A 26,578-nucleotide genomic window follows, 5' to 3' on the forward strand; every position below is an offset into this window, starting at 1 on the left:
CAGTAAATTTTACTGTCAGTGTTATGTCACTGTAAACACTCCACGGACATTTACGCCTATGATTTGCTGCTTGTCGAGTCTAATATGCCTGCATCTACTCAGGACAGCCTGCTCATACGGTAACGGTACTAACTGACGTTACATCGTCTCTCTTCCACACCCCCTCTTCCACTGCCTCTGCCAGTCTCTGCACTGCTGGTCCGTATCCCTTGTGTGCCACAGGCAGCATCACAGCAGCGGACATTTGGCGAACGAGAGCACGGGCTGCGGTCGCATACTGCGCGCTTACGATTGGCGCGGACGTAGCGGTGGAACACAGGATTGTAATTTGATTTCCTCCGTGCTGTGCGCTGTTTCTGAATATCGTTCCTGCCTCGACACCCCTTCCTACCCTGCTTGTGTGGATGGTTGACTGCAGATTTGATGGTGTTGAGCAGGCTCGTCTGATTGAAGGCTTGCGGCCAGGGGGCCATCTGTGGGGCCGCAGAGAGAGAGAAAAACCTCTGTCCACGGCTAAGTCCGTTCTGTGCCCTGTGATTGTGAATGGACTGCGCTCCCTCCGTGATTTTCTGCAGTCGCTTTGAGTCATTTGTGGAAGAAGATGGCGGACAGGGCTGAGATGTTTTCCCTATCCACTTTCCATTCCCTCTCTCCTCCTGGCTGCAGGTAAGACTTACATGTAGAGGGATGATGGGGCGATGCGCGCAGTTGATGAGAGGGAAAAAGACACTAAATACAAGAAACATATCAGTTTTGTTTTGATGGCTGCAGTAAAGCGCACATTCCCAGCCCTGGGTCGTATTGGCTAATAGATATTTTGAATAACCTGCCAGGCCTGGTGCTGCCTCTCTGTACGCCTAGAAGAGCTTCAGTTGGTTGCTTGCATTTCGGAGCTGATGCACTTTATGAACACAACCGTTTTTACAGACATTTGTTTAATTCCTTCCTGAAAACCGTGAAGAAGGGTAAGTGGAAAAACACATAGGAAACGATTGATCTTTAGCTGTCGCGACAGTCGCCGCCTTGCGCATTCTCTGTGTGAGGCCCACGCCCTGTTGAGTCCAGCCCTGGCAAGGGCATGTTGCTGAACAATGATTTACAGAAGTACCACTGATATTGATGATGTTTCAAACACCTCTAACCTCTGCCTCACTAAATATGACAAATCTGCTTGCGTTTTTGTTTTTTGTTGTTTTTTTTGTGTGCCTAAACCCAATTGTGAGGGATTCCACAGCCAGTCACCAGAGGCAGGTAACTTTGGCAGAATCACTGATACAGCACCAGTATTTCCTCCATGGGTTTTACCTTTACATGTTAGAAGAAATGACAGGAGAATTGGTTTGTAGATGTAAATTAGGTCTGATAAGACTTGTGCTTGTTGGGCAAAATTGTTATGTTCAGATCTAATTTTGCCTGGCAGAATAAGCAGTAGCACTATGACAGATTTCATTGTATCTCTACTATCATCCAGTGTTCATTCCTGCTGCTGTAAGGTCTTCCTTTAAGTTACCAAATACAGAACAAGGAGTCCCATATGTAAAAATAATTTGTATATTCTTGCTATTATATACAGTATGTTTTAGTATATTTATGATGTAACATAACTCACTGACTTAAAAGCAGAACAAGGAAAAGTGAAGAAAATGGGGGTAAAGTTAAGAGTTCAATGGTGGACGCTCTCAGCAAGAATGCATATAATGCAACAACCATTTACATCATTTCTTGGTCCATGTGCTTCACATGACTGATGTCCTACAGAATCCACTCACATTAGCACATGGGGTCCCAGTGGAGTTTGTATCCACAACATGCACTCAAGTGAGATTTAATTACATAGCTTAATTTCATGGATGGATCATATCAGATCAATTGACCTGACTTTTTGCATGACTAACAGTGACCTTAGTTCAGAACACAGAGTTTAGCTTTGGCCATTGTGTCAATATTGAATTTACAGCACTTGTAAACAGCCTGAGCAGTCTTTCCTTTATTCACATTTTTGGCTGGCTTAATTGTAAATGGTGCTGTTAACTCATAATGCCCTTAAAGTTCTTTTTTTTTTTACTTACTCCTCTATCAAAAACAAAGTCAGTGTTACAGACCACTAAAGATGAAGAATAGTAGCTTGGATCAAATCAAATCAAATCAAATTTTATTTGTATAGCGCCAAATCACAACAAAAGTCATCTCAGGACACTTTACAAACTAAGGTCTAGACCTTACTGTTATTAATATTATTACATAGGGAAAACCAACAAATCCCCCTTGAGCAAGCACTTGGCGACGATGGGGAGGAAAAACTCATTTAAAAGAAGTGGGCACTGATCAGCCTCAAACTATAACTGTTTTCCATTAGTTTTGTATGTTTTCAAAAGTACACACCCCGTTTGTGCTTATTTTGGGTCAACTATCCATGTTGGTTGTTTACATACCAACAACATTACCATCAAATTGGTAAAACATTGTTGTCTGGAGCATATATGGGCTTAAAAGTGTATTTGTAGATTGTTTTTTTCTGTAAATTGCATAATTTTGTTCATTTTATTATGTGTGTAACTGATTCATGGATGAAAGCACTGGTGGTGTGATGGTGCCTTAAAGTAATCTGACTTACATAACCCTAACACTGTTTCCAGTGGATAGGAGAGGCCTGTCTTTCACCAGATATCTATGACAGACTATAAATTCTCCTGCATTGAAGAAGCACTCTCTCTACGCGAAATATACTAGTGTGAGTGTATTTCTTCCAACATAAACTAAGTGGCATGGTTCCATATCAAAATGACAAAGTTCATCAATAAAAACAGCGGTTTTTGGTGCTCTAGTTGACTTAGTTTTCCATTAAGGCTTCATCTTATAGAAATCAGAAAACTGCATCCAGATATGCTATCATTTTTCAGCACAAATAAATTCCTACAAATTAGCTGACAAATCTAAATGTGGGACCTGTAGATTATCAAAAACCCATGTTATGGAATTCATTGATTAAATATTTTCTGAAACAAATTGCTTGTACTGTCTTCGGTAGATTTGCTGAGGTAGCAGTTTTAATGCAGCCTGGTGGGAGGTTGTTAGGCTGTGTGCAGGAAAATTGTGGACCTGCTTTCAAATTGGTAAGGTGGTAAAGTTTTCTGAGTTTAACAAATCTTTTTATGACTATGACCTTCTTGTATTATTTAGAATTTACAAAACATAACAGCACACATGTACCAAACATTGGTTGTGATTCTTTTAAAATTAGTCCTTATAACCATCCATCCATCCATTATCTATATCGATTGTCCTGTAGAGGATCATGGAAGGGCTGGAGCCAATCCCAGCTGACATTGGGCGAGAGGCGGGGTACGCCCTGGACAAGTGCAGTCCTTATGTTTTATTCACAAATATAAAGCTATTACCTCCACCAAGGAAGTTCTGTTTTTACTGGCCTTTGTCAAAAAGTAATGACTGGATTTTGATGAAACGATTTTGGAAGAGGTAGGATATGGCTGACAGAATAATGTATTAGATTTTGGTGCTGTTTGACACCAAAGTTTGAAGTAATATTCTGGATCTGGTGATCCACAGTGTTCATATTTATAGGGTTCATGGAAAGCTTGCTAATGTGAGACCATAAATAATGCTACAGAGTTGCAACTAACACCAAATAGCTGGAACTCAGCAGATTCAGTAGATGGCCATGAGTCTAATGTAGCTTCAACAGCTGCTGCACTAGATCCTGAAGAGCCATTAGTGAAATATAATTGTTCTTGAATAATTTTCAAACTAACAATAATACCAATGTGATTTCAAATGCTAAGGGCAGGTTTCATAATCAAGGAAATATCATGAGGGTCAAACTATCATGGGAATATTGCTTTTATTTGAAACAGCATTATGGGGAGACTGATCTGCTTTGGCGGTGGTTTGCACTCTGAATTCTGTGTAGTCTACAAATGTTTTTCACTTCAAACTGATGTGGATCTCATATGTTTAGCAGTGGATGCTCCACTTTTGCCTCTCTTCTCTTTGAAGGATGTCTGAGAAGGCAGAAAGAGGGAGGTGGGTGGTGGTGGTTATCATTGGGTAAGAGGCTTAAATCACATTTCAGCTTAAGCGCCCCATTTCTGCCTCTCCCCTGCTGTCTGTCTTTCTCTCTTTGTGTTTTTGTGTTTCCTCCCTCTCTCTCTGTGTACAGCCACCACTTGTCATGTTTTTGCTTGCCGATATTCACAGTAGCTATTGCCATAACTTGTTTTCTCATTTAACAATGATTAAATTAATTGTATTTATGCAGTTCATGAGACTTGTTTCCCTCACTATGATGCCAGTGAACACTTCCCATGTATCAGCAGCATTCACTTTACATCTGATGACTCAATAAGCCAAATCATAAAGTCATCTTCCCTGAATAAACCAGTGCATCATCGCCGCCTTTGGTTCAAGAATGGTGTGATCTTCAGGCCTGGATCCGACACAGACTGCAGAGAGCGCTTCATTGGGTTAAACGCGTGACTTATGTGTGTATGAGTGTGTCTCCACATCACTGGAGCCTGACGGTGGGCGAGAAGCCTGGGAAACTGATCTTATTAATGACTCAGTGGCAAATACAACAAATGTCCTTGTCTTTTAAAGATGATATCACTGTGAAGCAGGTGCTCATGGTTAAAAGGGAGGTTAATTACAACAGAGACCTCGCTCGCCAGCTTTTTTTGTAGCCATTCTTAATTAATATGGTTATTTGAGTCTTTTTTTTCACCTCACATTCTTTTTTTTGGATCATTTTATGTTTTGATTATGATCATCTGCTATTTATACATACAATTTTATAGGCAATGATTGTATATTCACTTGGTGTGATTGGGGTTTTTAAAGCAACTATTAATAGCTATATCATAGACTGGGTTAGTAGCACAACTAGCACTTTTTTTTAATCACTTACTTTGTTGTTTATTTTCTCAACTTTTTCTCAAATAGTGAACAATATCCAGCACTCGTTTCCAGAGTTCAAGGTGCCACCTTCAAATATCTTGTTTTGTCTGACAATTTTAAAACCCAAAGAGACTTATTATAATGTAAAATGGGGGGAAACAACAAATTCTCTCATTTCAAACTGGAAATAAAATTGTTAAATGCAGCTTAGCTCATAGAGTCATGTAAGCTTATATTTTAAGACACAAAAGAACATTCTGAATGCATGAATGCACAGTTACTGTATAGAATTAGACAAGCAAAGATGACAATGTGCTGGGTTGACACTGTCTAGTCTGTACATGACACTAACAGAGATGATAGAGAATAACTGTTAGAGCAAATGTGGGCCAGAGATGTTTAAGCTTCAGGTCAGGGAGAAAATAAAAGGCATGTGACTTGAAGACAGAGATGGATACCTCAGTAGTTGCAGGGAATCTGGGTGTGCCAATGCAGCAACATCACCAGATCTGGTGATTTTTTGCTGACTTGTTTTCTTGTGGTAGGATTCTCAGTTTGCTCAGCATTTCACATTTCAGAATAGATGGAGAGTGATGTGATGCAGAACTTTTTTTCTGCATGATTCTGGACAGTGGACCAGTGAGCTTCAAATCCTTCAAATCACTAGCAGTGGTCAACTTAATGCAAGGGACATCACAATGTGGTGTTGAATAAGCAGGGAGCAGTGCACAGCATGGTGTGACAGACATTGCACTCTCACTTGGATGCTGTCTAAACACGAAGGAGGAACATGGACAAGTGTAATGTCAACACTGCAGTGGTAGCTGCATGTCACTATCTGATATACATTTTGAAATCAAACTAGTACAGAATGTTTCAGGCAGAGAGGCAGAACATCTAAAACAAAGGGATGACAATAGGCAAATGATGTTTGTTGATCTTAAAGCTGAGATGAAGTGTATGAGCATGCATATGAGGTGTGCATGAATGTTAATGTGTGGCTGGGGTCAGTTGATGTTTTCACTCTTCTGGGCATTACTCTGCATCTGCAGCTTTTCATTGACATGCACTTCTTATGTTTTGCAGTTTATGGGAAATGGGCCCACATTCTGTTGTGACATACAATGCAGAGTTTCAGGAGAAGTTCAATGCTAAGCAGATGAGACAGAAACAAAATGGAGTCTGGAAACACAGCAGAATAGTAGATCATTAGAGGAGTGCAAAAAGGGATAAAAGAAAAGGAATTAAAACAGATGAATTATCTACATTAATGGTGATAATACTAAAGGTACCAAGTGGTATGTACTGTTACTGTACTTATAGTTTTTCTGTTATTCTTCTATTTCCCACAGCATTTAAAAGCAACATTTGATTAGTTCAAGAGCACCGTTTCTTTCCAGTGTCACTATTACAGTGGGTAATTCACACAGTTTACTGTGAACAGTTTTCATTGTCAATATTATACTGTCCAGGGTGTCCAGCCCCGCTGAAGGATAAGCAGCGTAGTAATGTATGGATGGATGGATAATAAATAAACAAATCTATCCCAGTTTAATTATGTTTTACTTACTGGTTTTGCATGCATGGTGTACCAGTACAGCGACTGAGCTATCACAAGTGTTCTGGTAACAGTGCCTTGCAACTATTGATGCAACATTAAGCAAAACACAACTGGTTTATTATTGCATTTGTTTGATGTTGAAACAGTTTTAATGCCTTTATATGTCCCAGGATTCTAGCATTTAAAAATGCCACTATATGTGTGAAGTAATTAGACACAAGCACACACACTCACACGCAGGTCTAAAGTAAATTAAAAAGGGAAGAAGACTACTCCTCCTCCTCCTCCACCCATGACATGTGCTGTTACAATAATGAGGGCAAATATAAAAAAATATATATTAAAACACATGCAGTGAACATTTTCATCTTTATTGTGCTTGGGAAGTATGAAATTCACTTTTTCTGTCTTGAATAAACAAATTAAGCTAGAGGATGTTTATTGAGATCTGTATGCACCAATCTGAAGACTTAAAAGACTTTTGTGGCAAATATGTTGATTGAAATTGATCTTTATAGCAATATTTTGTAGTAGACATACTGTGGCAAATATGTTGATTGAAATTGATCTCACATTGTCCAAATGAATCTACCACAGCAGATGTTTGAGATGTACCAAGGCCTCAGGGTTTTAGGTGTGTTTAAATGGATACAAACGTTATCATTATTATCTGATGCGGTTTAGGGTCAGGTGAGGTTATTCTGATGACACTTAGGCAGCTGTAGCAAACCCGACACGGTTGTTGGCCCGGTCATAGACAGAGTAATACTCTCTGAGGAACACATCTCCAAAGATCCAGAGAGGCTGGCCATTCTGAGAGGGCAGGTAGGTGGGGGTGATGCCCACTGAGCAATACAGGTATCCATTCTGGGTTTCCTAGAGGTGGAGGCAGGAAAAAAGGAAATGTGCATATCAGTGCATGCATACCTGCAAATTAAAAACCATGGTGTGTACATAAAGGGTATATACATACTCACATAGATACATATTTATACTAAGCATGCATGTAGTAATTTACCTGGTTGATGTAAGCAGAAGGAGGCAGAGGGAGGGCAACACCACTGACAACAAAGCTGAGAGTTGGCAAGTTGTTGATCTGGCTGCAGTCCACCATATACTGAACAAAGGGATACATTTTTAGAGTTTGTAGATGGTTACATTACACCTCTGCTTCTGTATTTTCAATTTTTTCATAGTGACTTTTAAATGGTGAAACTTTATGGAGAGACAGAGTTGGAGATTAATGAGGAACAATAATAATAGTGGCCTTCTCATGGATTGCTTCAGCTTTGTGTGTATGTATGTATATGTGTGTGTGTGAGAAAGAGAGAAAGTCTGTCTGCCTGTCTGAGTCCATTTGTCTTACATTTCCATACTGGTTCTCCTGGGCTCCAATGGCCTGCATGATGTTACCCAGAAGCTGGCTTGGGGCTGTCAGACTGGAGGTTCCAGTGTCTACAATGGACTGGCAACCCTGAGAGCACCAGCCGGTCTCCTGACCATTGATCTGGAATCTAAAGGGCAGGTGGCAAGAGTTATTGATTACACTAGGACACATAAAACTGAAGAGTAAATGGACTTGCACTTATATAGTACTTTTCTACTGTAGCACTCAAAGCACTTCACATTACTTGTTCATTCACTCACACATACACTCACACACTGATAATGGGCAGAGCTGCCATACAAGGTCACTGAAAGCGACCTGGGATTCATTGTCTTGCCCAAAGATACTTTGACATGTGGAACGGAGAAGCCGGGGATCAAACCGATGCCTCTACATTTAGGGGACAAGTTGCTTTATCTACTGATCCACAGCTGCCCCAAAGTAACCAACTGTATAGGTTTTTTGACATTTCAAAAAAGCACAAACCCTTGAACTCCAATCTGCCAGTAGGTCTCGGAGGTGACAGGGGTCCAGTAGATCTGACCCTGGTACATGTTGGTGTCCACTCCTCCAAAAGAGAGTTCACTACCCTGCTGGCCTCCCCTGTGACAAACATCACACCAAAACTAAGCCATGAGTTCCTCCTGTTAGAGGATTTGTTTAGTGCCAGCAGTGTCCATAGTAATAGCTGATGCAGTATTTTTTGTATGTGATACTAAATGTGCTTTACTTATTAAAAGTCTTGAGTTTGTCACACCTGGAAAGGTAGAAAGCAAATATGTCAGCATTCAGCAGGTTTTGAGCGATCATGTTGTCCACGACAGGGGTTTCTCCTCCAGCTGAGATAGCTGGGTAGGACAGGCCGAGGATGCCATCAAACTGAGCCACCACAAAGTTCTGACCAGGCTCATTTGTGCTCAGACCAACCTCCTGGTTAGTGATCACAATGCCACCAACCTATAGATCCAAATCCAATTAATATGATTACTAAGACAAATAATAGACTGTATTTATAAATGTTCAATCTATCACCTAGTGAAGACAGGCACTATAGCGGTGGACTGCAACATGAGTAAATGAATGGTGTAGACCTCTGTTGATTCTACTGCAGTACATGTACCAAATTGTTACAGTTATTCTTCTGAGAAAATATTAAGTCTTTGTTAATAAAAACACATGTACTTTCTGGTCTTTTCACTTATTCAATACTGAATACACTCAGAAAACTGATGCACTGATCTTTGTGTGTTCATACTTCCCAAACTTTTACCAAACCTTAGTCAGGGATTTCTTTCTTTTTTACTGTCAGACATCACTTGAGGTGATTCTGAAAATTCTTGCTTTCTGCTAGTACTGTTAGCACCTACAGTATGACTCAGTCCAGTCTCGGCCACTAAAACTGAATGGAAAAGATAATGTCAACTTCATTACTAGTGTTTTACTAACTGTTGTACTTGGTTTGGTTTGTGGGTTTGACTCACATTGACAGTGTCATATCCAAAGACTCCGTACAGGCTTCCAGCTCCATAGGGCAAGTAGAAGGACTGACCCTTAGAAACGTAGGTGGAGGACTGCTGGGGGTTGAACTTTGTGTGTGCGTCTGTAAATGGTATAGATCTGTCTTTATGCCTTGCAGAGCTTTCTGAGATAATGTTAATTCACTTGAATATAATAACCATTAGCTACATTTTAACAAACACAGTCACTAATGTTAACTAAAGATTGAAAACACTTAGTGACACGTCTGTAATTGCACTAAAAACCTTAATCCAATGTGTGCACAGTACGTAATGTTTTGGAAACACGATTTTAAACTGCAGGCTCTACATGTCCAGCCTATATCAACTTTAACACTCCTGGAGAAATTCTTCATATATGCTCTGAAGGGAATGACAGATGTAAAGTGTAGTGTAAAGGCTGTTGGTTTGTACTCACTGCAGGCCTGAGTGTTACAGTAGATGGAGTCCACCCACAGGTTAGCAGAGCCGGTGTCAAACAGCACCTGGAAGGACTGGGGGGGTGTTCCAATGCTGATTGGTCCATAGTAGGTGGTCTGGAGGTAAAGAAAGAGAGGAACAGGATTAAAGAAAGTTCAAACCTATCAGCCAGCAAAAGCTATCATTATAATGTTGTGTAGAATATGGAAAAGTGGTGTTAGCCCAGGAGTTCTTACATCAGCATAGTTGTTGATGTACATGTAGGCAGAGCCGACGAACTCAGTAGGCTGGTACTTGAGAGCTGGATCTTGGTAAGGTAGCTCAATCCCTTTCTCTCTCAGGGCCTGACGCATAGACTTGTGCTTCTTCAGAGGGACCCTAAGAAAGGAGGAAGCAAAAACATGAAGATTTTTGACTTCCCATTGCTTTCACTCTCAGTCTTCAGTCATTCACTCTGCTTCTTTATGCTAGCATAAAAAACAAGAATTAAGAACTACAAAGAGATAGTTTCCTTACTTGACAAGTCCCTCTGCAAGCACCACACAGACCAGAATGGCAACAAGACACTTCATGATCCCTCCTGTACATACAGTGCTCCTGAATGGATACAACTCAGCTTGGATCTGATCAGGCTTTATATACAGTGCCTGATCCCATATCAGCCAGACTGTTATCGAAAAATCAGGCATATCACTTCAGACAGGGTGACCCTTGGAGGCTTTTTCTCAAAAGCTGCATAGTATTTGTCCATCTACCCTCTACAAACAGCTGAAAACCTCCCTAATTAAACGTATTATAAAACATTGGTATGCTAAGATGTTTTGTGAATAATTTAGTGGTGGTGTCAAATAACTCATCTGGCCATTTAGATTTGACACTTTAAAGCCACCAGTCAAAGGTTTGGACACATTTTCCCATTGAAATCAGTGGTAAAGTGTGTCCAAACATTTGATTGGTAGTGTTAATATTAAATTTAAAGAAACCGTGATCATAAATGTATCATGAAAAATATTCCTTGTTCTATAATAAAAGCAAATAAATGTGTAGGAATCAGGTAGCATTTTCAATTTAAATCTCACAAGCATAAAAATGTGTTGTGTTTCTAAGAAACAGAGAAATTGATGCTGAGCTATGTCTTTCAGTTTGGATTATTTTTGCATTTTGTAACTACAGCATTCAATTGTTTTCCTTGAAATCAGTTGTAGTTTTAGCACAGATATTTAGCTGATTAGATACACATACCAACAGCAAGGTCAGGCTTAATTGTTTGTTTGCAACTATTTTCCACAAATGGAAAATAAATGTGTTTTATCTTGACTTCAGTATCAGCAGCAGCATAACCACACAATTTTATCACAACCTTTTGTGCTGCTCAACTTATCATAATGTTTAATGTTGTTTTCGTTTGATAGCGTTTCCTCCTCTGATACAATTGAAAATGATTTTTTCAGTCCTTGGGTTTTAAAATGTCCTATTACATGCACTACCATTAAAGGTTTGGACACACTTTCCCATTCAGTTCAATGGCAAAACATGTCCAACTGCAATAATAAAAGTCTTACTGCAACAGTTGACATACACTTTATGTAATTTTAATTGAAAACCACTTTTGTTCTTAAATATCTCCTTGACCTTTTCCCAGTGTTTTCTGTCAGTAGCACATTGCTGTACATTGCAACAGACCAGTAGCATGGGGGCACTCTGATCACTTCGACCTTTTCATGACCCCTCTTTGTTTTAGTTTACATGCATCAGCACATCCTCATGTTATGCATGGGGCCACTGACTCTGTGTAGACAGAACCCCTATATGACTGTGTGATATAAGCTTGTGTCCATGCATAATATGTGGAATGTCCTTTTCTTAGTAGGAAAACTGCAATGCAGCATTTCCTCCAATACATTACAAGCCAACGGCTGTAGAACTGAGAGCCTGCTGAAACTAATGAGGCAAGGATGAGATAGAGCCTAATCAAGAAAACTTTCATGCCATGGCCATTACATAGACATATCCACTTCCCTGCTGTATCATGCTGTTGCTTTAAATGGGAGTTCTCTGGCGTAAGAGGCAACTACCAATATGTCACTTTCATCTCTGTTAATAACATTCAGAGCTCTTACATATATACAACAAGATTCAGTGAAGATAATGTGAGATATTGGCATTTTAATTGAGTATTTTATGTGCTGCTGTTGGTATTCAGCATTGCTGAAGTGTGCCACTAAGATGGAGGATGTGGGTGACAGGCCATGACTCAGGGCAGGTTTCTCCTCTAATGGGGCTCAGCGTGGGCATGAATCAATAAGGAATTCTCTTCTATAGCATTCAGTGACGAAACAGCTATATTGCTTCACGACATTTAGCGAATACACTGTGTCTCATGTATTTCCAGGCCAGCCCATGACATCAGCCTGGAGGAGTTTGATGATGAAGATCTCTCTGAAATCACAGATGACTGTGGGATTGGACTCAACTATGACTCTGACCCATATGAGAAGGTAAGGCTCTTTGTTTTTGTGTTGCTCCGTTTATTGATATCTTACCTATTTGTTTCTACAGTATGTGTCTCTAGATGCAAAGAGATTTTGAATTGCATCATGTCTGCATTCTTGTAAAAATGATGTCCATGTAAACAAAGGAAGTCTTTTCACAGTTTACAAATTGCTGGTTTAATATATTCTTGTATTTGCAAAGTATTCTGTGTAATGCTTGTAGTGACCTTTAGCTTGTTTGTCTGTTGTTGCCCCTCTACAGTTTCTATGGGTGACTAGTTGATTAATAACAGCATGATGGTGATACAAATAGAAAACTGGGAGCATAATGACATGATAAATATTAATATGATAATGACCTGATGTGAACAACTGTGTAATGTTGAGAACTGCTTATTTGAAAGTGGCTGTCTGAAGTAAGCATCTCTAGAGCTTCTTATTTTTAGCTACAGGTTACTTGGCTTTCCAGCACTGCAGTCATTACAGTAATTACCACAACCTTCGGGTATCCATTATAACGTCAGGGACTAAATAAGAAACATGAGCAAACTGCATACATTCACTAAGGCCCTCGGCATATAATACAAGTTCTAAGCAGTACTTTGACTTAGCATCCTACTCAAGTGTCATATGTATATACACAAACCACTGAGTCATTAGCTCTATCATCCAGCGTGTCTGAACAGCTTAGACTTTAATTACACAATTTCTAAGAACTGCTGTCTCTTTCTCTCTCCATCCCATGGGTTGTAAATGTTTCATTCTGGTGGCATGGAGCCACAGCTGCAGCAGAGGGTGGGTGATCCAGTGCAGTTTGCTGCTATGCAGAGACAACCCTCTTCCCTCCCTCCCATGTGTCTACCCTTCTTTCCCCACTATGCAGACTGTTCCTCAGAGACTGAGATCACCTTACCTCCACTCTTATTCTCTGCTGCCTCTCCACTCAGTTTTCCCTTAAAGCTATTCTTCCCTGACTTTCTCTCTCTCTTTTTTCTTCCTTACTGTGGTGACTGGGAATGAGGATTTAGCTCAGAGTTCTGAGGGTTTATTTCTCACCATAAATCCAAGCTAGATATTTTGCTTCCTCCACCTTAATCCATCAACAAAACACATTCGGGGTAGCAAGCAAAGCCCTTCTGTAACATGTGAGAAGACCTCCAAAGAAAGAGAGACTTCAGAGAGTGTTATTTTCTCCTGTGCCTGAGAGGCCATACAGTAGTAAGGTATGTAGCAGTGCCCTCTAAACCAAGTCATTGCTCTACAATGTAATGATTTATAGTTTAGGGAATTTTTTCCCCGTAAGGATGTTGAGTCCCCACATCGCTCTAAAATGTAATGATTTACAGTTTGGGGACTTTTCTCCCCGTAAGGATGTTGAGTCCCCACATTGTGGACGTGTGAGCAGATTTATCCCCCCAAAACACAAGTTGTGGAGATGTAACAGACAGAGGCCCTGACTACTCACTGCTCACAAGACAGCGCAGGGCAGAAGCAGTGACAGCCCTTGTTACATTGTCCAGAGGAAGTCATCTTGCTGACATGGGATGGATAGGACACACACCCAGTTGCCCTCTGAGTGTGTGCGTGTGCATTTAAACAATAGCAAGAAAGGTGAAACAAAGAATATCATGCACTGGTTATTTCACATGGTGTTTGATTTTGCTTGCATCAGTGGGGTGGGTGACACTTTGTCAGCTCATCAGCAGCATTAGAGGCTTTTGGATTTCATGTCAGTATGATTCAATCATATTGGGCAGCATGATTTTGATGTTTAGGAAGAACAGCCCATTCAAACAGTGAGATTATCCTCCATCCCCAGTCCCCATCTCTGTTTGATTCCAGTTTGTTATGGGGTTCAGGTCCTAATCTGCATTAGCCTTTAGACCAGTATTTAGCCTTTGTGGCAGGAGCACACATACACATATGTATGAACAAAACAAAGAGACATACTTCATGCCTTGAAATAGCTTATTCTGTCGTCTGAAGCTGAAGGCAGGCAGTTAAAGATTACTCGTATCAAGTTGTTATCAGTGATTTTCTGTCTATGTGGCCAAATGCCACAATGCTATAGCAGTTCTAGCTCAGGCTGTCCTTTCCTTTGCCCTGTGTTTTCAACTGGGTGTTTGTTTTCTTTAATTAACTTTTTACCCAGGTGTAAAAGCAGAGTGACCACAAGTGAGGGACTCCATCTAGTTGTTGACTTGATCCTCTTATTCTCAGACATCCTCCAGTTTTCTGCCTCATCTTGTCTGATACTTCTTTTCCTGTCTCTTTAATATCCATCTCAGTCTCTCCAGAGCCCTGAATGAACACCATGAGCACATGCATAATTCAGTATGTGACAGAGCAATGGCATCTGTGTCTCAGCTGTGACATTACTCTGGGTTTAAAATATGGAAATTTACCAAGTTATTGATAGATGGGGGACATCACTCACTGGGTGGTCTGCATTAATGGGAGGCTAATTGACATCTGTCGTACATTCTAGTATTAAATTTGCCCAGATTAAAAGCCACGGTGTATTTGTTACATAGGCACACGTGCGTCCACACACATACATAATGTATACTGTCATTGTATGAACAGTGATGTAAAGATATTTTACATCACTGTTACATCACTATGTATGTAATCACAGTGGTGATTACATACATAGTTATATCTTTTCTTGTGTCCATCTATCAAGATGTGAGCTGCACTAATAGCCTTACAGGTACTCCATGTATGGAGCCCACTAATGCACTATGTAGCTTTAATTTATACACTGTAAAGATCCACAGCTAAAGAAAACACCTGGCTGAAAGACTGGCTGCAGCGTGATCTCATCCAAGGCACAGAGCATCAGCTAACGCCACATCTCAACTATGCATTGCATTCATGGTCATTCAACATGTTACTTTTGATCCGCAGCCTGTTAGACCACTTACTGTACTTTTCAAGCTCCACTGCTCTTCTTTGAGATGCACAACTAATGTTTGCGTGAGAATTATGTCCTCAGTTCCTCTCTTCTGTTTGTGCTTTAATCTGTCAGCTGGTCAGCTCAGCAAGAAAGATGGCCCTATAATTGAACCCAATGCCTCTTTTCACCCCACTGCTGAGGGCAAAGATGTACAGTGGCACTGCCATCAGTCTTCTAATGTGCAGCAGCAACACAGCCAGTTGGTAGAGAATAAGTCATGCTGAACACGCCTGTGGTCTGCAAGCTAGAAATCAAAAAGCTTTGGGTTTGTTGTTGTTTTTTTCAACAAAGCCTTATTGACTTGCTGTTGAAGAGCAAAAATGTCTGCACAAATGTAATAAAAGCAGTATAAACAGTACATAAGTATACAAACTACAGTTTGTATGGGTCTGAGTGTGTGTGCCTTAAGACTAACTTAAATTACATTGGATGCATTTGTGCTCTCTGATATTTAGGTGTGAACCTGTTAAATTCATTCACAGCACCTCCCCTGCCAGCAGGAAAGCATACTTGTATAACAGCAGGTGACAGTGGAGAGACAGTCACAGGGCTGGATGGGATGTCCTTGGGAGCTGTGGACCATGACAATTGATTCTTTCCAGCACACAGCTCTTATTTATGTCTCTCTTTCTTTCAGTCTACCTGCCTGGCTGTCAGGTGGCCTCGCAAAAGGCTGTTTCCTGACAGTGCAGATTTTTCTTCAAGGCAGATGTGCCACTTTCATATCCCTCCAGTGTTTCTCTGAACCGTTTACCAAAACCGTTTTTCAAAACATTTCATCCCATGTTCACAGCTACTCCAAGTATGCATATTAATGTCTCTGGGTAATAGATTGACTGCTGCTTTCTGTTGTGGTGGCACAAAATGGATGCAGCCGGCATTAGCAGAAATGTGTGCAATGGATGGGTGAGATGGTGAGCTTTGATTCCTCCATTAAAAGACAAGCAGAGAAACTGCTGCACTGTTCAAACTAGATGCAGTAGAACTATCTTTGTGTTTACACTGTCAAATTCAAAGTAAGTAGGAAAATATGACATATATGATATATGTACATACAAATAAATGTATTAAGACCTGAGGAGGCACAAAGAGCCCATCAATAAAATGTACTGTGGCAGAGTTGTCAACTACAGTGCTTTAGTGTGTGTATGCAGTTTGTGTGTGTTTTACAGATGTGTAGTCAAAGAAGATTGTGTTGCATGTCCTTCATCTGTGCTCCCCTAGATCCATTCACCTTTTTCTTGGCAAAGCTTTTAAATGACAGTAAAATACAGTGGATGGAAGGCAGCAGATGTTTCCTTTGTGTTGGCTCACTACATAAAAGTTCCCCCACTGCTCTCAGAACAGAAGATGCTTCAATTAGTGTGGCTATTATCTAAAATATGCTGAGTGCATGATAAGATAAAATAAAGATAGAGCACTCTTTATTTTATGCTGTATCCACATTACTAACTCTTTGCCTCCCTTTCTTTTCCTGGGTTAGGATTCTCTCATTCTGGAGAAGAATGACATGCACCACCCAGTGTGCTCCTTCCAGGACGACTTCCAAGAGTTTGAGATGATTGACGATGAAGATGAGGATGATGAGGAGGAAGAAGAAGAAGATGAAGAGGTTGACCCAGATGCTCCCCCATCCCCCTCTGCCTCCCCTCCTCCTTCCCCCACACATGGTACACTGAAGAGCAGACCCACCACACTGAACCTCACCGCTGCTGTGTCGCAAGTAAGCAGAATGAAACCACACGGATTAGTCTTGTACTTATGTATTGACTTGTTATTTATGATTCTTTCTCTCTCCTTACTAGGATTCTCTGAACAACAACAGCAGTCTGTCACCAAAGAAAGGAAGCTGGCAGGACTCTCTACGCAACCCTGCTTCACAGGGTAAGTACATTATAATTTATCTGCAATAGATTAGGTGTGGACTGTGAATATGTTGTCATTTGTATTTGTATTCATTTGTTTGTCCACTACACATGATACCCCACAAAAGATGGTGCTAATTTACTTTGGTAAAATAAATATATTTGTAGTTTTGAAGCATTTTCACTACAGCAACAGTATAAATTCATTTATATTTCTGGACAATACTGCATCAGTGAAGCCCAGATCATGATCTAACTCCTTTACTGTTCAATACCAACATCGAACATTAATATAAATATAATATAATATCCCTAGATACTTAATACTGTATATAGCAATGAAGTACAGATGCTATGTAACATAAAATGACACTAGTCAAGTTAAGCACCAAAATGACAAATGGGCCATTTTACCTTCAAGCAGTGCTCACCTATTATCATTTACAAACCTCAGGAATTACACACAGTTAGAAACTGCATGTCTACTATACCCCCAGGCCGTCTATCTCCAACCCACCCATGTCTAGAAGACGATAGCCATGTGACAGGCCAGTGCCCGGCATCTCCAGTTTCACAGGCACCAGGGTCTCAGAGCAAAGGTACTCCACCAAAACAGGCAGGGGAGGGCGGGAACCCCCAGTCCCCTCACAGGCCCCTCCTCTGCGACATGGAGGGCAACAGGCGGGAGAGGCCCGAATACGGTAACAAGAAGGCCAGCCCAGCAAGCTTAGAGCCCATTTCATGTACACCAGTGTTGTGTAGTGTCATGATATGACATGAATTTGACTTGACAATGATGTACAAGTTCAGCAAAACACTGTCATGGTTTTCCTACAAACCAATTTGCACTAATAGAGTTTGCTGAACTTTTTCATTCTCATTCCTTTGTGAACAGATTATCAGCTAAAAACAAATGTTTCCACCTAGTATCTGCATTCATTCATTGTAATGTACTTTTCTTAATGTACAGTCTTTTCTCTTTAATTGTCCTAGTTGCTCTGGCTTCCTCCTCTGACCTGTCTCCTTACTCTTTTTTGTATTCTCTACATGATCTACCACATAGTATTCTACACTATTGTCTATTTTCATTCTGTCATGCACTTTATTGTTTCTCCACCCCTTTTATCTTCACAGGCTCATTTGATCAACATAAGTCTGTCTCATGCTCTGGTAATGTCACAGAGCCAAAAAGCGACCCTTTAATCCAGACAACCAGAGCGCCATCCGTAGATGAGCACTCCCAGTGTTCAGACACAGAGGTGGACCATGACCTCAACAGCGACCACAACCACAAACACTCAAACCGGTGTGCCACTGACACCTACACAATCACCAGCGAGTCATATATGGAGCCGGAGAATGACCTAGACCCAGATGGAACAAGTCACTGCTTCTCCTCCACTGCTCCCCTGGGAGCCAACGATGGCGCTGACACGCCCTTGTCTGATGAGGAGCTGGAGAAGGACTTTGAAGTTGAGCTCATGTGTAAGGGGACCTATGACATGGTGTGTAAAGATAATCAGTCATCATACGTTGAATTTCCCTCCATTGAACCCTTTGAGCCTGCCTCCTTCTCCAGCTATGTGTCCTCCAGCCCTTTAGATACTCTTGACCCATCTAATAGTTCACAAGCTCCAGCAGCTTCTGCCTTGGATGCAGCAGCTAATGACTCCACCTCTCCATCCTCAGACCCAGGGATAGCCGATATGAACCAGCAAGGTTACGTGACTTCAGACCAGGACAAAGACCTCAGCTCTCCAAACTCTGACTCTGATGTTGAAGGGGAGCTGGAGGCTGCGTTTGCATGTGACGATCCTGTAGTCTCCAACATGATCTCCTCTATCTCAGAAACAGAGCTGGACCTTACCAGTGATGACAGTAGCAGTGGACGCTCATCCCACCTCACCAACTCCATTGAGGAGGCCAGCTCTCCTACATCAGATCAGGAACTCGACCCAGATACAGAATTAGAGCAAGACAGTGGAATCGTTGGATTGAAAGCATCTCTTCTGCTGGGCCAGCCTGACCCCATCAAAGAAGGGTCTCCTCTTCCCTCTCCTTCCTCACTACCCTCACCCACTATTGCTACACCATCACCTGTTGACTCACCCATCCTACCCACTGAGTCCTATGATGATGGTCAGGCTCTGATGGGCCTGCAGAATGTGGATGATGAGCTGTCCGATGAGCACCAGGCTGACCCAGATGAGACTCTGCCACCAGCCCAATGCTGTGAGGACACCCTGTCCAGACAGATGGTGCTCCAGATTGAACCAGACCACAGCCTAGAGAGCTTCAAACGCTCCTTCTACCTGCCAGTAGGACCCAGGTTAATGCCAGCCACAGATGAATATGATGAAACTAGTGAGGGAGATTCAGAATCAGAGAGTGAAGACGACCTGAGCGAGAACTCAGACTCACCCTGGTTGCTCAGCAACTTGGTCAACAGGATGATCTCAGAGGGCTCCTACCCAATCAGCTGTCCTGAAGAGTGCTTCAAGAGGAGGGCATCTGTGTCGGACACCATCACACCATCCTCAGACATAGGAGAGGGAGATGGCTTCAATGATGAGGACCAAGAGAGGAAAGCAGGGATGGATGGATTAGAAGAAGAAGAGAAGGAAGGTGAGGGGTACAGTAAGGAAAGGATGGTGCCAGGAGAAAGAAAAAGTGTGGAGTCTTCAAAAGAAGGAGCAGTGATGAGCCCCTGTCTCTATATGAGCAACCCCACTGGTGACACTGTAACTCCTTTGATTTTAGAGCGCTGTGCAAGCAATGAGAGAGGAACCCCTGATTTCAGCTCCTTGTATACCACTAAAGACTCTGAAAAGAACCTCACAGACAAACTATCAAAGAATGCCAGGAGGCTGGAGGAAGATGAAGAGCCCAATAACGACTTGATGATGTTAAAGGGGAGGAAGGATCTGGACTCACCAAGCCTCAGTGAGAGTGTGGTCAGCGACAAGGATGAAGGTCGAGAGACTGAGCCCAGGCCAACGAGCCGCTCCTCAGCCTCTCTTGAGCATATCACAGAGGTCAAGCACAGCCTGACGCTGGACATCCCCACCACCCAGACCAACCGCTGCTTCAGCCTGACCTACTCCACAGACAATGATGAAGAGGAGGATGATGGGGACTCCTATCCATTCCTGAGCGGCTTGAGGAAGCAGTCTTATACGGGTAGTGACTTAGAGCTTGACAGTTCACAACCCATTGATTCTAGTGTGCAAGACTGTCCTTTATCTGACCATGACCTTCCACTGTGTGAGAAAGAACTGGCTCTAAGTCAACCAAATGAAGACAATGGACTGGCCTATGACTCCATGAAGTACACGTTAGTGGTGGATGAGAATGCTACTCTAGAATTAGTCAGCCTCAGAAGGTATGCTGTTGACATAATAGCTGTATAAGCTAAGTATATATTCTAACGTGTTTAAACTGAGCGCAGATAATGGAATATTATTTGCATTACTGTAGATAGTAACGCTGCATTTTTATGTAACTGTAATGCCATGGTATTAGAGATAATGTCATGTGATATGATTTATGAATTAAGTGAACACTATCTTTATTGTGTGCCTTCATTAGTAAATCAAGTACTCTTACAATACTAGTGACCACGTAGACTTACACTGAAATTTGAACCTGACAAATCTTGTCCCCACAGGTGCACCTCCGTCCTGAGTGATGACAGTGAGCTCTCCACGCTATGTGATGAGGAGCCTTTGGGAATGGGCGAGGTGGGCTATGCTCAAGATGATGAGGAGGTGAGGCCAGAACTTCTCAGTTCTTCTGAGGACTCCTCCCCGGAGGCTGACCTCCCATTCTCTAAGAAGTTCCTCAATGTGTTTGTCAACAGCACCTCCCGTTCCTCCAGTAAGTCACACCCAAGGCTATTATATTCCACATTTTAAGAAATAGGTTTACTCTTATAGCTTGGTGAGAGGTAGATGAGAAAACTGCTATTTCTCCACAGCTACAGCCAGGATATGTTGTATCTCTTTTGTTCAGTCTATCAAGAAATCACTCAACCGGCCAAGAAATAGTTCAGTAAAAACCATGACTTCTCATTTTTTCCAGTTTCTAGACTTTATGCTAAGCTATACTAACCATTTCCTAGTTGCAGCCTTATATGCATCTGCTGCACACACAAGAGCAATATCAAAAGAAAGTGAATGAGCATAGTTCCCAAAATGTGGAACTCCTCTAACTTAAGCCAATGAAACAAATATCCTAAAAGTTAAAAATATGCCCTGCAGCAACATGATTTATAAAGTTATCTATTGTGGTGCTTAAATATGAATATACTACATAAGGATTTAACTGTCATCATGATACATTGACATGTGATCTAAATTTGGCAATGAGCCCATACAAAACCAGTGGGAGGGCTTAGCTTCCCAGTACCTCCGTCCTTACTCAGTGCTCTCACTCAAAATTTATATCACTAAATAAGGGTGTTGCATAATGAAAGGCTCGTTACAAAGGCCCTCATTGCCATTTTCTTTTTTCCAAATCCAATTAGCTTCCATTTAGACTTCCTCTCAGAGAGTTTATGTGAGAAACTACCCCTCAAAAAAAGTAGCATATTTGATTTTGGACATTGAGCTTTAAGTTTCATTGTAAAAATGTGGTTTTCAGAGCTGGTGTAACTGGTGTCTGTTTACCATATATAGGCACAGAATCCTTTGGACTTTTCTCCTGTACCATTAATGGAGAGGAGAGGGACCAGACACACAGGGCAGTCTACAGGTAAGAAAGTCTATAGTATATCCATTTTTAAAAATGGGACAAGTAAATTCTAGCAAAAAGGCAGGCTTATAAGGAAATGCTGTAAAAGTGTAGATAAACAAAACAATATTTCTTAGTTTTCAGTGTGCTGTGAGGCTCATGCAGCAATAGTGAATCACTAATTTCGTTTGAGAGGCAGGCAGGTGTTCAAGCTACAGCTGAGCTTGAGAGCCACAAGGTGGCAAGTAATGATCAGATCAGCCACCACCTGTGTCTGTGCACGAGAGAGGAAACTACATGCTCCTTCCACGGGTACACACACATCTATACATTTATAATTATGTATTTGCTTTATCACAGTCATCCTTGAGTGTTCCCACATTTAGAGCTCTTTGTCTCACTCCACCCACTCCATCATCTTTCTCTGTCAGCTGTTTCATCAATGCTCCCTCTCTCCTCCCTCCTGGGAGTCACCTGAAACCCAAACAGATGCTTCCTGATCAAATGAACCCCAGTCTATGGGATGCTCAGCTGCTGGTATACCATGTAAGGACACAATGTTGAACAGTGGTGGTTATCTATCAACCTCCTCCTCCACCTCCCCCTTGCCCTCGCTGCCTTCTGCAGGTTCATTCCCAGACATGCGGATGAGCTGGAGCTGGATGTTGATGATCCTTTATTTGTGGAGGAAGAAGAGGATGACTACTGGTACAGAGGCTATAACATGCGGACAGGGGAGAGGGGCATCTTCCCTGCCTTTTATGCCCATGAGGTCATAGGCCAGTCTAAGGAGCTGTTGGGTGAGTGGAGCGATATGGCCACAGTCACTTACTGTGACTCACTGTAAATGTCAGAGGAATCACATGTTCTGTATGGCCACAATACACCCTGTAGGAATGAAGCGAAACCCAGCATGGATTGAGACTTTCAGCGTTCCGTTTTTGGGGTCTGTTGAGGTACCTTATCACCAAGGCAACGGCATTCTCTGTGCCGCCATGCAGAAGGTAAACAAAGTGGTAAACATCAAAATGCATGCATCACACAAAACACACACTGAAAGATACAGTATGTGCATGCAGTGTGTCTAATGAAACATGATTAAACATGAACGTGTTTTCTGCCTGTTAGATTGCAGTATCAAGGAAACGAACGGTACACGTGCGTCCTCCTTCTCTGTGTGAACTGGAAATTAGCCTGCAAGGAGTGAAACTGATCATGAGCCTGGAGGATGAATATGATACCCTTGATGAGGTATGGCAAAATCAATGAAGGCACAGATTTATCGCTATTACTCAGTCATTGCTTTATATGCCATAATGTTGGATTAATGCTCTACTGATGATTTATTACAACTTGTTGACATTTTGTTGAATAAACCACGAAAGAGGTATCATATTGAATGCTGATATTGAAAAATGGTGGAGTCCTTTGTCAAACACTGTGAAATATATATATTTAACATAACACATCAACCAAAAACTAATTCAAAGGTTTAGGCATGTTAATACAAACTCCATTGCAACTAAGAATCTGGGGCTTGACTTTAAAGATAAGAAGAGCTTAAATGTTCACATTATAGCCTCCTGAGACAAATGTGATCTGTGAGTTAAATAAAATCAACTCAATACCAACTCCTAAAATCTGTCTTCCTATCTGTTTTTGCATCTTCCCTCACATTTAGTATGACAAATGTAGTCACTTCTTCCAGATGAAGAACATCTCCTTCTGTGGATGCCATCCAAAGAATAACTGGTAAACAAACACACCCATCTTCCACCTTCCTGTTACCAGTGCACAGTGTAACACCTAACTGATTGCATCATATTGTTTTCTTCTCTCTGCAGCTACTTTGGCTTCATCACTAAGCACCCGATGCTGAACAGATTTGCTTGCCATGTGTTTGTATCCCAGGAGTCCATGCGACCTGTAGCAGAGTGTGTTGGGTAAGTCCAAATTCTATTATTATCTATTATTATTCAGTTGTACATTATGTTTAAAGTCCTCTTTGATGGTTTGCTGTTCTACTCTGATCTCAGACACCTAGATTAAAGCCCATCTTCACTGCCAGTTGCTTCATCTGTAGCTGAGTGAGCAATAGCCCAGCTTTATTTTGCTCACCAACCTTTTGGGTGTGTGCAAGTGTGTGTTCAGTTAAATAATGACTGGAGGCTTAATCACGCCTGTTTGAGCCATACTGGGTTTTAATAATTAAAGATCCATATAGTTCACTGTGTCTGGATGGAATGAGGGCAGGCAGCAGAGTATGGGATGGGCAGAACAGTTTTCTCTATCAGCTTCTTGTCCTGCTTTGCCTGTGGAACAGACTCAACAACAAGGGCAGAGCTTATTAAAACAACTACCCTCTTCTGATTTTGTATTTTCACCAGCATTTACCAAGCAGTGCTTTTGCACTACCTGGACATTTTTAAGGAAACAGCATGACTGTGTAAAATCTGTCACTACAAAAAAGTGCATTATTCTGCACAGCTGTCTCCTAAAAGCTGGCACACTCATCTCATCTCTGTCTTTTTGGCAGGCGAGCCTTCCAGGAGTACTACCAGGAACATCTGGAGTATGCCTGCCCCACCGAGGACATCTATCTGGAGTGACAGGTGTTACCATGACAACCACTTTCCTCATCCACAGCTAGAGTTATATTCACCAAGTTTGCCACCAGAGGGCACTCCCACTGGGGTCTTCTCCATTGTAAACTACTCTTCTGTGCCCTTCTGAAACTGGGATCTTCATTTCTACAGTATGCTAGGAATCTGACTGATTTCAGTCATTTCTCTCTGTCTTCGTTTATTTCCATCATCTCAATGCATTGATTGCCTGTTTCTTTTATCTTTTTCTATGATATAAAACTAAGATGCTGAGCACCTGTTTATTTAAAGGTTCCTCTTTTGAAATGAAATATACCTACTACTGCTGTTTCACTTTTCAATGCATGGCTAGTAGGGTTACTGCACACAGACACCAATAAATACACATATCCAAGTGAATGGCAAGCAGCTCAACAATCAGTAAGGGAGTGGTGTAGAATCAAGAGTTGGCATTTATTTAACTGTAAATATGTATTTGTTCATTACTGACAAAATGCTAATTTGGTTTCTACTGATAGCGACATTGGAGCACAGTAGAGAGACTACAGTGAACTGTCCTTGGTCTGAGCTTACCCGTGTCATGTACAAGATGTAGTGTGTGCTGTAAATACATGTATAGAAAGTAGACATGCAGCCACTTCATCCAGGCAATTTAAGACACACTTGCATTTGAGAGGGATGGTGGGGATTTGCTTCTTATTTTTGTTGTGCCAGGAAGAACTGCAGGTTTAAGAGATTTTTTATAAAGGTTGTAATGACTTGGAATGAACGTTGAATGTCATTAGCCCTGCAGATGTTATTCAGCTTGGAATAGGTGAAGTACTGTAACTGTCAGCACATTTGGATGATACAACAGGACCATTTTACTTTGTCCAGTCCTCAAAACTGCTTTATGACCTTCACAACAGAGAGCTTTCACTGGAAATCATCCAGATATTGAAACTGCAAATTGATCACTGTATGCTTGCTATGATTGATGTGACTTCTGGGTCAAAGAAAGTCACTCTGAAAAGCCATATACTCATATTCTTTGACTGTTTAACTCTGGTTTTCAGCGACATCCTCGTCTGTTTTCATTTGACTTGGTAATTTCAACAAGGGAAAATGAATGTCTAGACTAACCAGTACCCACATGCCAGTAATGCTGTATGACAGTGCACCCACACTGCAGTGAGTGTCCTGCTTATTTGTGGTCCTGGTAACACAATCGGAGCAAACCTTTAACAAACCGTTAAAAGAGAGTTTTTATAGCTATGCAGTGGTTAGATTTTTATCTTTTTTTTTAAGTATGATGGCCAGAAGGGGTGGTCACTGCTCTGGGGTTGTTGTGGCATAGCTTACAGTTTAGCACCTTGCATAAGAGAGGGGCTCTATTTAAAAATGATGCAGTCACTGCAGTCAACCATTATCTGAAATTTCAGGCTTGAAGTTTCCCACTCCCTACTTTCCCCAGCGTTCTTTCATACACTGTCGAGCATCTTGTTCTTCTGCTTTCAGCCACAGTCCACCAGGAGAAACAAGATCTGTAGGATTTCAGTGTTAACAAGTTCACTGAACATTGACGCAGCGGGGGTGGGGCTGGGTGTCTACACATGTATTGCTGTTAGCTAGATCATGTACAGTATATACAATAGCGAATCTAAGATAGTGCTGTCCTTTATGTTGAGTATGTTACTGAAATGAATATGTACATTAATTAAAATGACATTTAAAAAAAAGATCAGAACCAACAAAAATCCCTGAAAGAAAAGAAAAACACAGTGACCTGCAATCATTTTATTTCAGTGTTATGTTTCTACAGAGGTGTTAATCTCAGTATTTGTCACACGGGTGGCATTTGGGGTTTCTGCCAGCTCCATAACTCTCAACAGACAGGCTTCAGCAGCACTTTTAAGTGCACATTTGTAAGATGTGACGTCATTATTGTGTGACACGCCTACCAGACAACCGACTAATATGCTGTTAGAGCTGAATAGTGACTGACTCGGCTGCAACTATAATTGTGTCTTGCTGATTATAGTGAAGGCGTTTGAGCTCCAACAGTGTGACCCATCTCTGATTTTGATATTTTTGATTGATTTGATTTATTCTTTCAAGCATGTAAAGACAGTTGATATGTCAACACACATAAT

At 41.4% G+C, this 26,578-nt stretch overlaps 2 protein-coding genes across 4 annotated transcripts; one reads left to right on the forward strand and one right to left on the reverse strand.

Annotated features, from left to right (window-relative positions):
- mapk8ip2 (mitogen-activated protein kinase 8 interacting protein 2) lies at positions 1-26,578 on the forward strand. Of its 3 annotated transcripts, none has more exons than XM_020613052.1 (14): positions 1-666; positions 12,189-12,294; positions 16,731-16,970; positions 17,053-17,131; positions 17,610-17,813; positions 18,247-20,494; positions 20,780-20,988; positions 21,789-21,864; positions 22,471-22,643; positions 22,738-22,847; positions 22,972-23,094; positions 23,525-23,595; positions 23,688-23,786; positions 24,380-26,578. In XM_020613052.1, exons 1-14 carry the CDS (start codon positions 602-604, stop codon positions 24,450-24,452), a joined length of 3,876 nt encoding a protein of 1,291 aa, XP_020468708.1. In that variant the 5' UTR covers positions 1-601; the 3' UTR covers positions 24,453-26,578. The 3 variants fall into 3 exon arrangements, with proteins under 3 accessions (XP_020468708.1, XP_020468715.1, XP_020468725.1); XM_020613059.1 differs by having other exon boundaries at positions 17,610-17,711; XM_020613069.1 differs by lacking the exon at positions 17,610-17,813 and having other exon boundaries at positions 2-666.
- Positions 7,184-10,368, reverse strand: LOC109967483 (gastricsin-like). The gene is made up of 9 exons (XM_020613083.1): positions 10,313-10,368; positions 10,033-10,174; positions 9,795-9,912; positions 9,341-9,459; positions 8,617-8,816; positions 8,346-8,462; positions 7,839-7,986; positions 7,491-7,589; positions 7,184-7,348 (listed from the first exon to the last, which is right to left on the reverse strand). The coding sequence occupies exons 1-9, from the start codon at positions 10,366-10,368 to the stop codon at positions 7,184-7,186; spliced, it is 1,164 nt and encodes a 387-aa protein (XP_020468739.1).

The sequence above is a fragment of the Monopterus albus genome, unplaced genomic scaffold (genome assembly GCF_001952655.1).
Source record: "Monopterus albus unplaced genomic scaffold, M_albus_1.0 scaffold5.1, whole genome shotgun sequence".
Lineage (NCBI taxonomy): Eukaryota > Metazoa > Chordata > Actinopteri > Synbranchiformes > Synbranchidae > Monopterus > Monopterus albus.

Excerpts from the sequence above, each read along its gene's own strand:
- mapk8ip2 (XM_020613052.1), top strand. The coding sequence starts at position 602 with ATGGCGGACAGGGCTGAGATGTTTTCCCTATCCACTTTCCATTCCCTC. Across the intron at positions 22,644-22,737 it reads CCAGTCTAAGGAGCTGTTGG|GAATGAAGCGAAACCCAGCA; the intron begins GTGAGTGGAGCG and ends TACACCCTGTAG. Across the intron at positions 23,596-23,687 it reads TGCCATCCAAAGAATAACTG|CTACTTTGGCTTCATCACTA; the intron begins GTAAACAAACAC and ends TTCTCTCTGCAG.
- LOC109967483 (XM_020613083.1), bottom strand. The coding sequence starts at position 10,368 with ATGAAGTGTCTTGTTGCCATTCTGGTCTGTGTGGTGCTTGCAGAGGGA. Across the intron at positions 9,913-10,032 it reads ACATCAACAACTATGCTGAT|ACCACCTACTATGGACCAAT; the intron begins GTAAGAACTCCT and ends CTTTACCTCCAG. Across the intron at positions 7,349-7,490 it reads CTTCTGCTTACATCAACCAG|GAAACCCAGAATGGATACCT; the intron begins GTAAATTACTAC and ends CTCCACCTCTAG.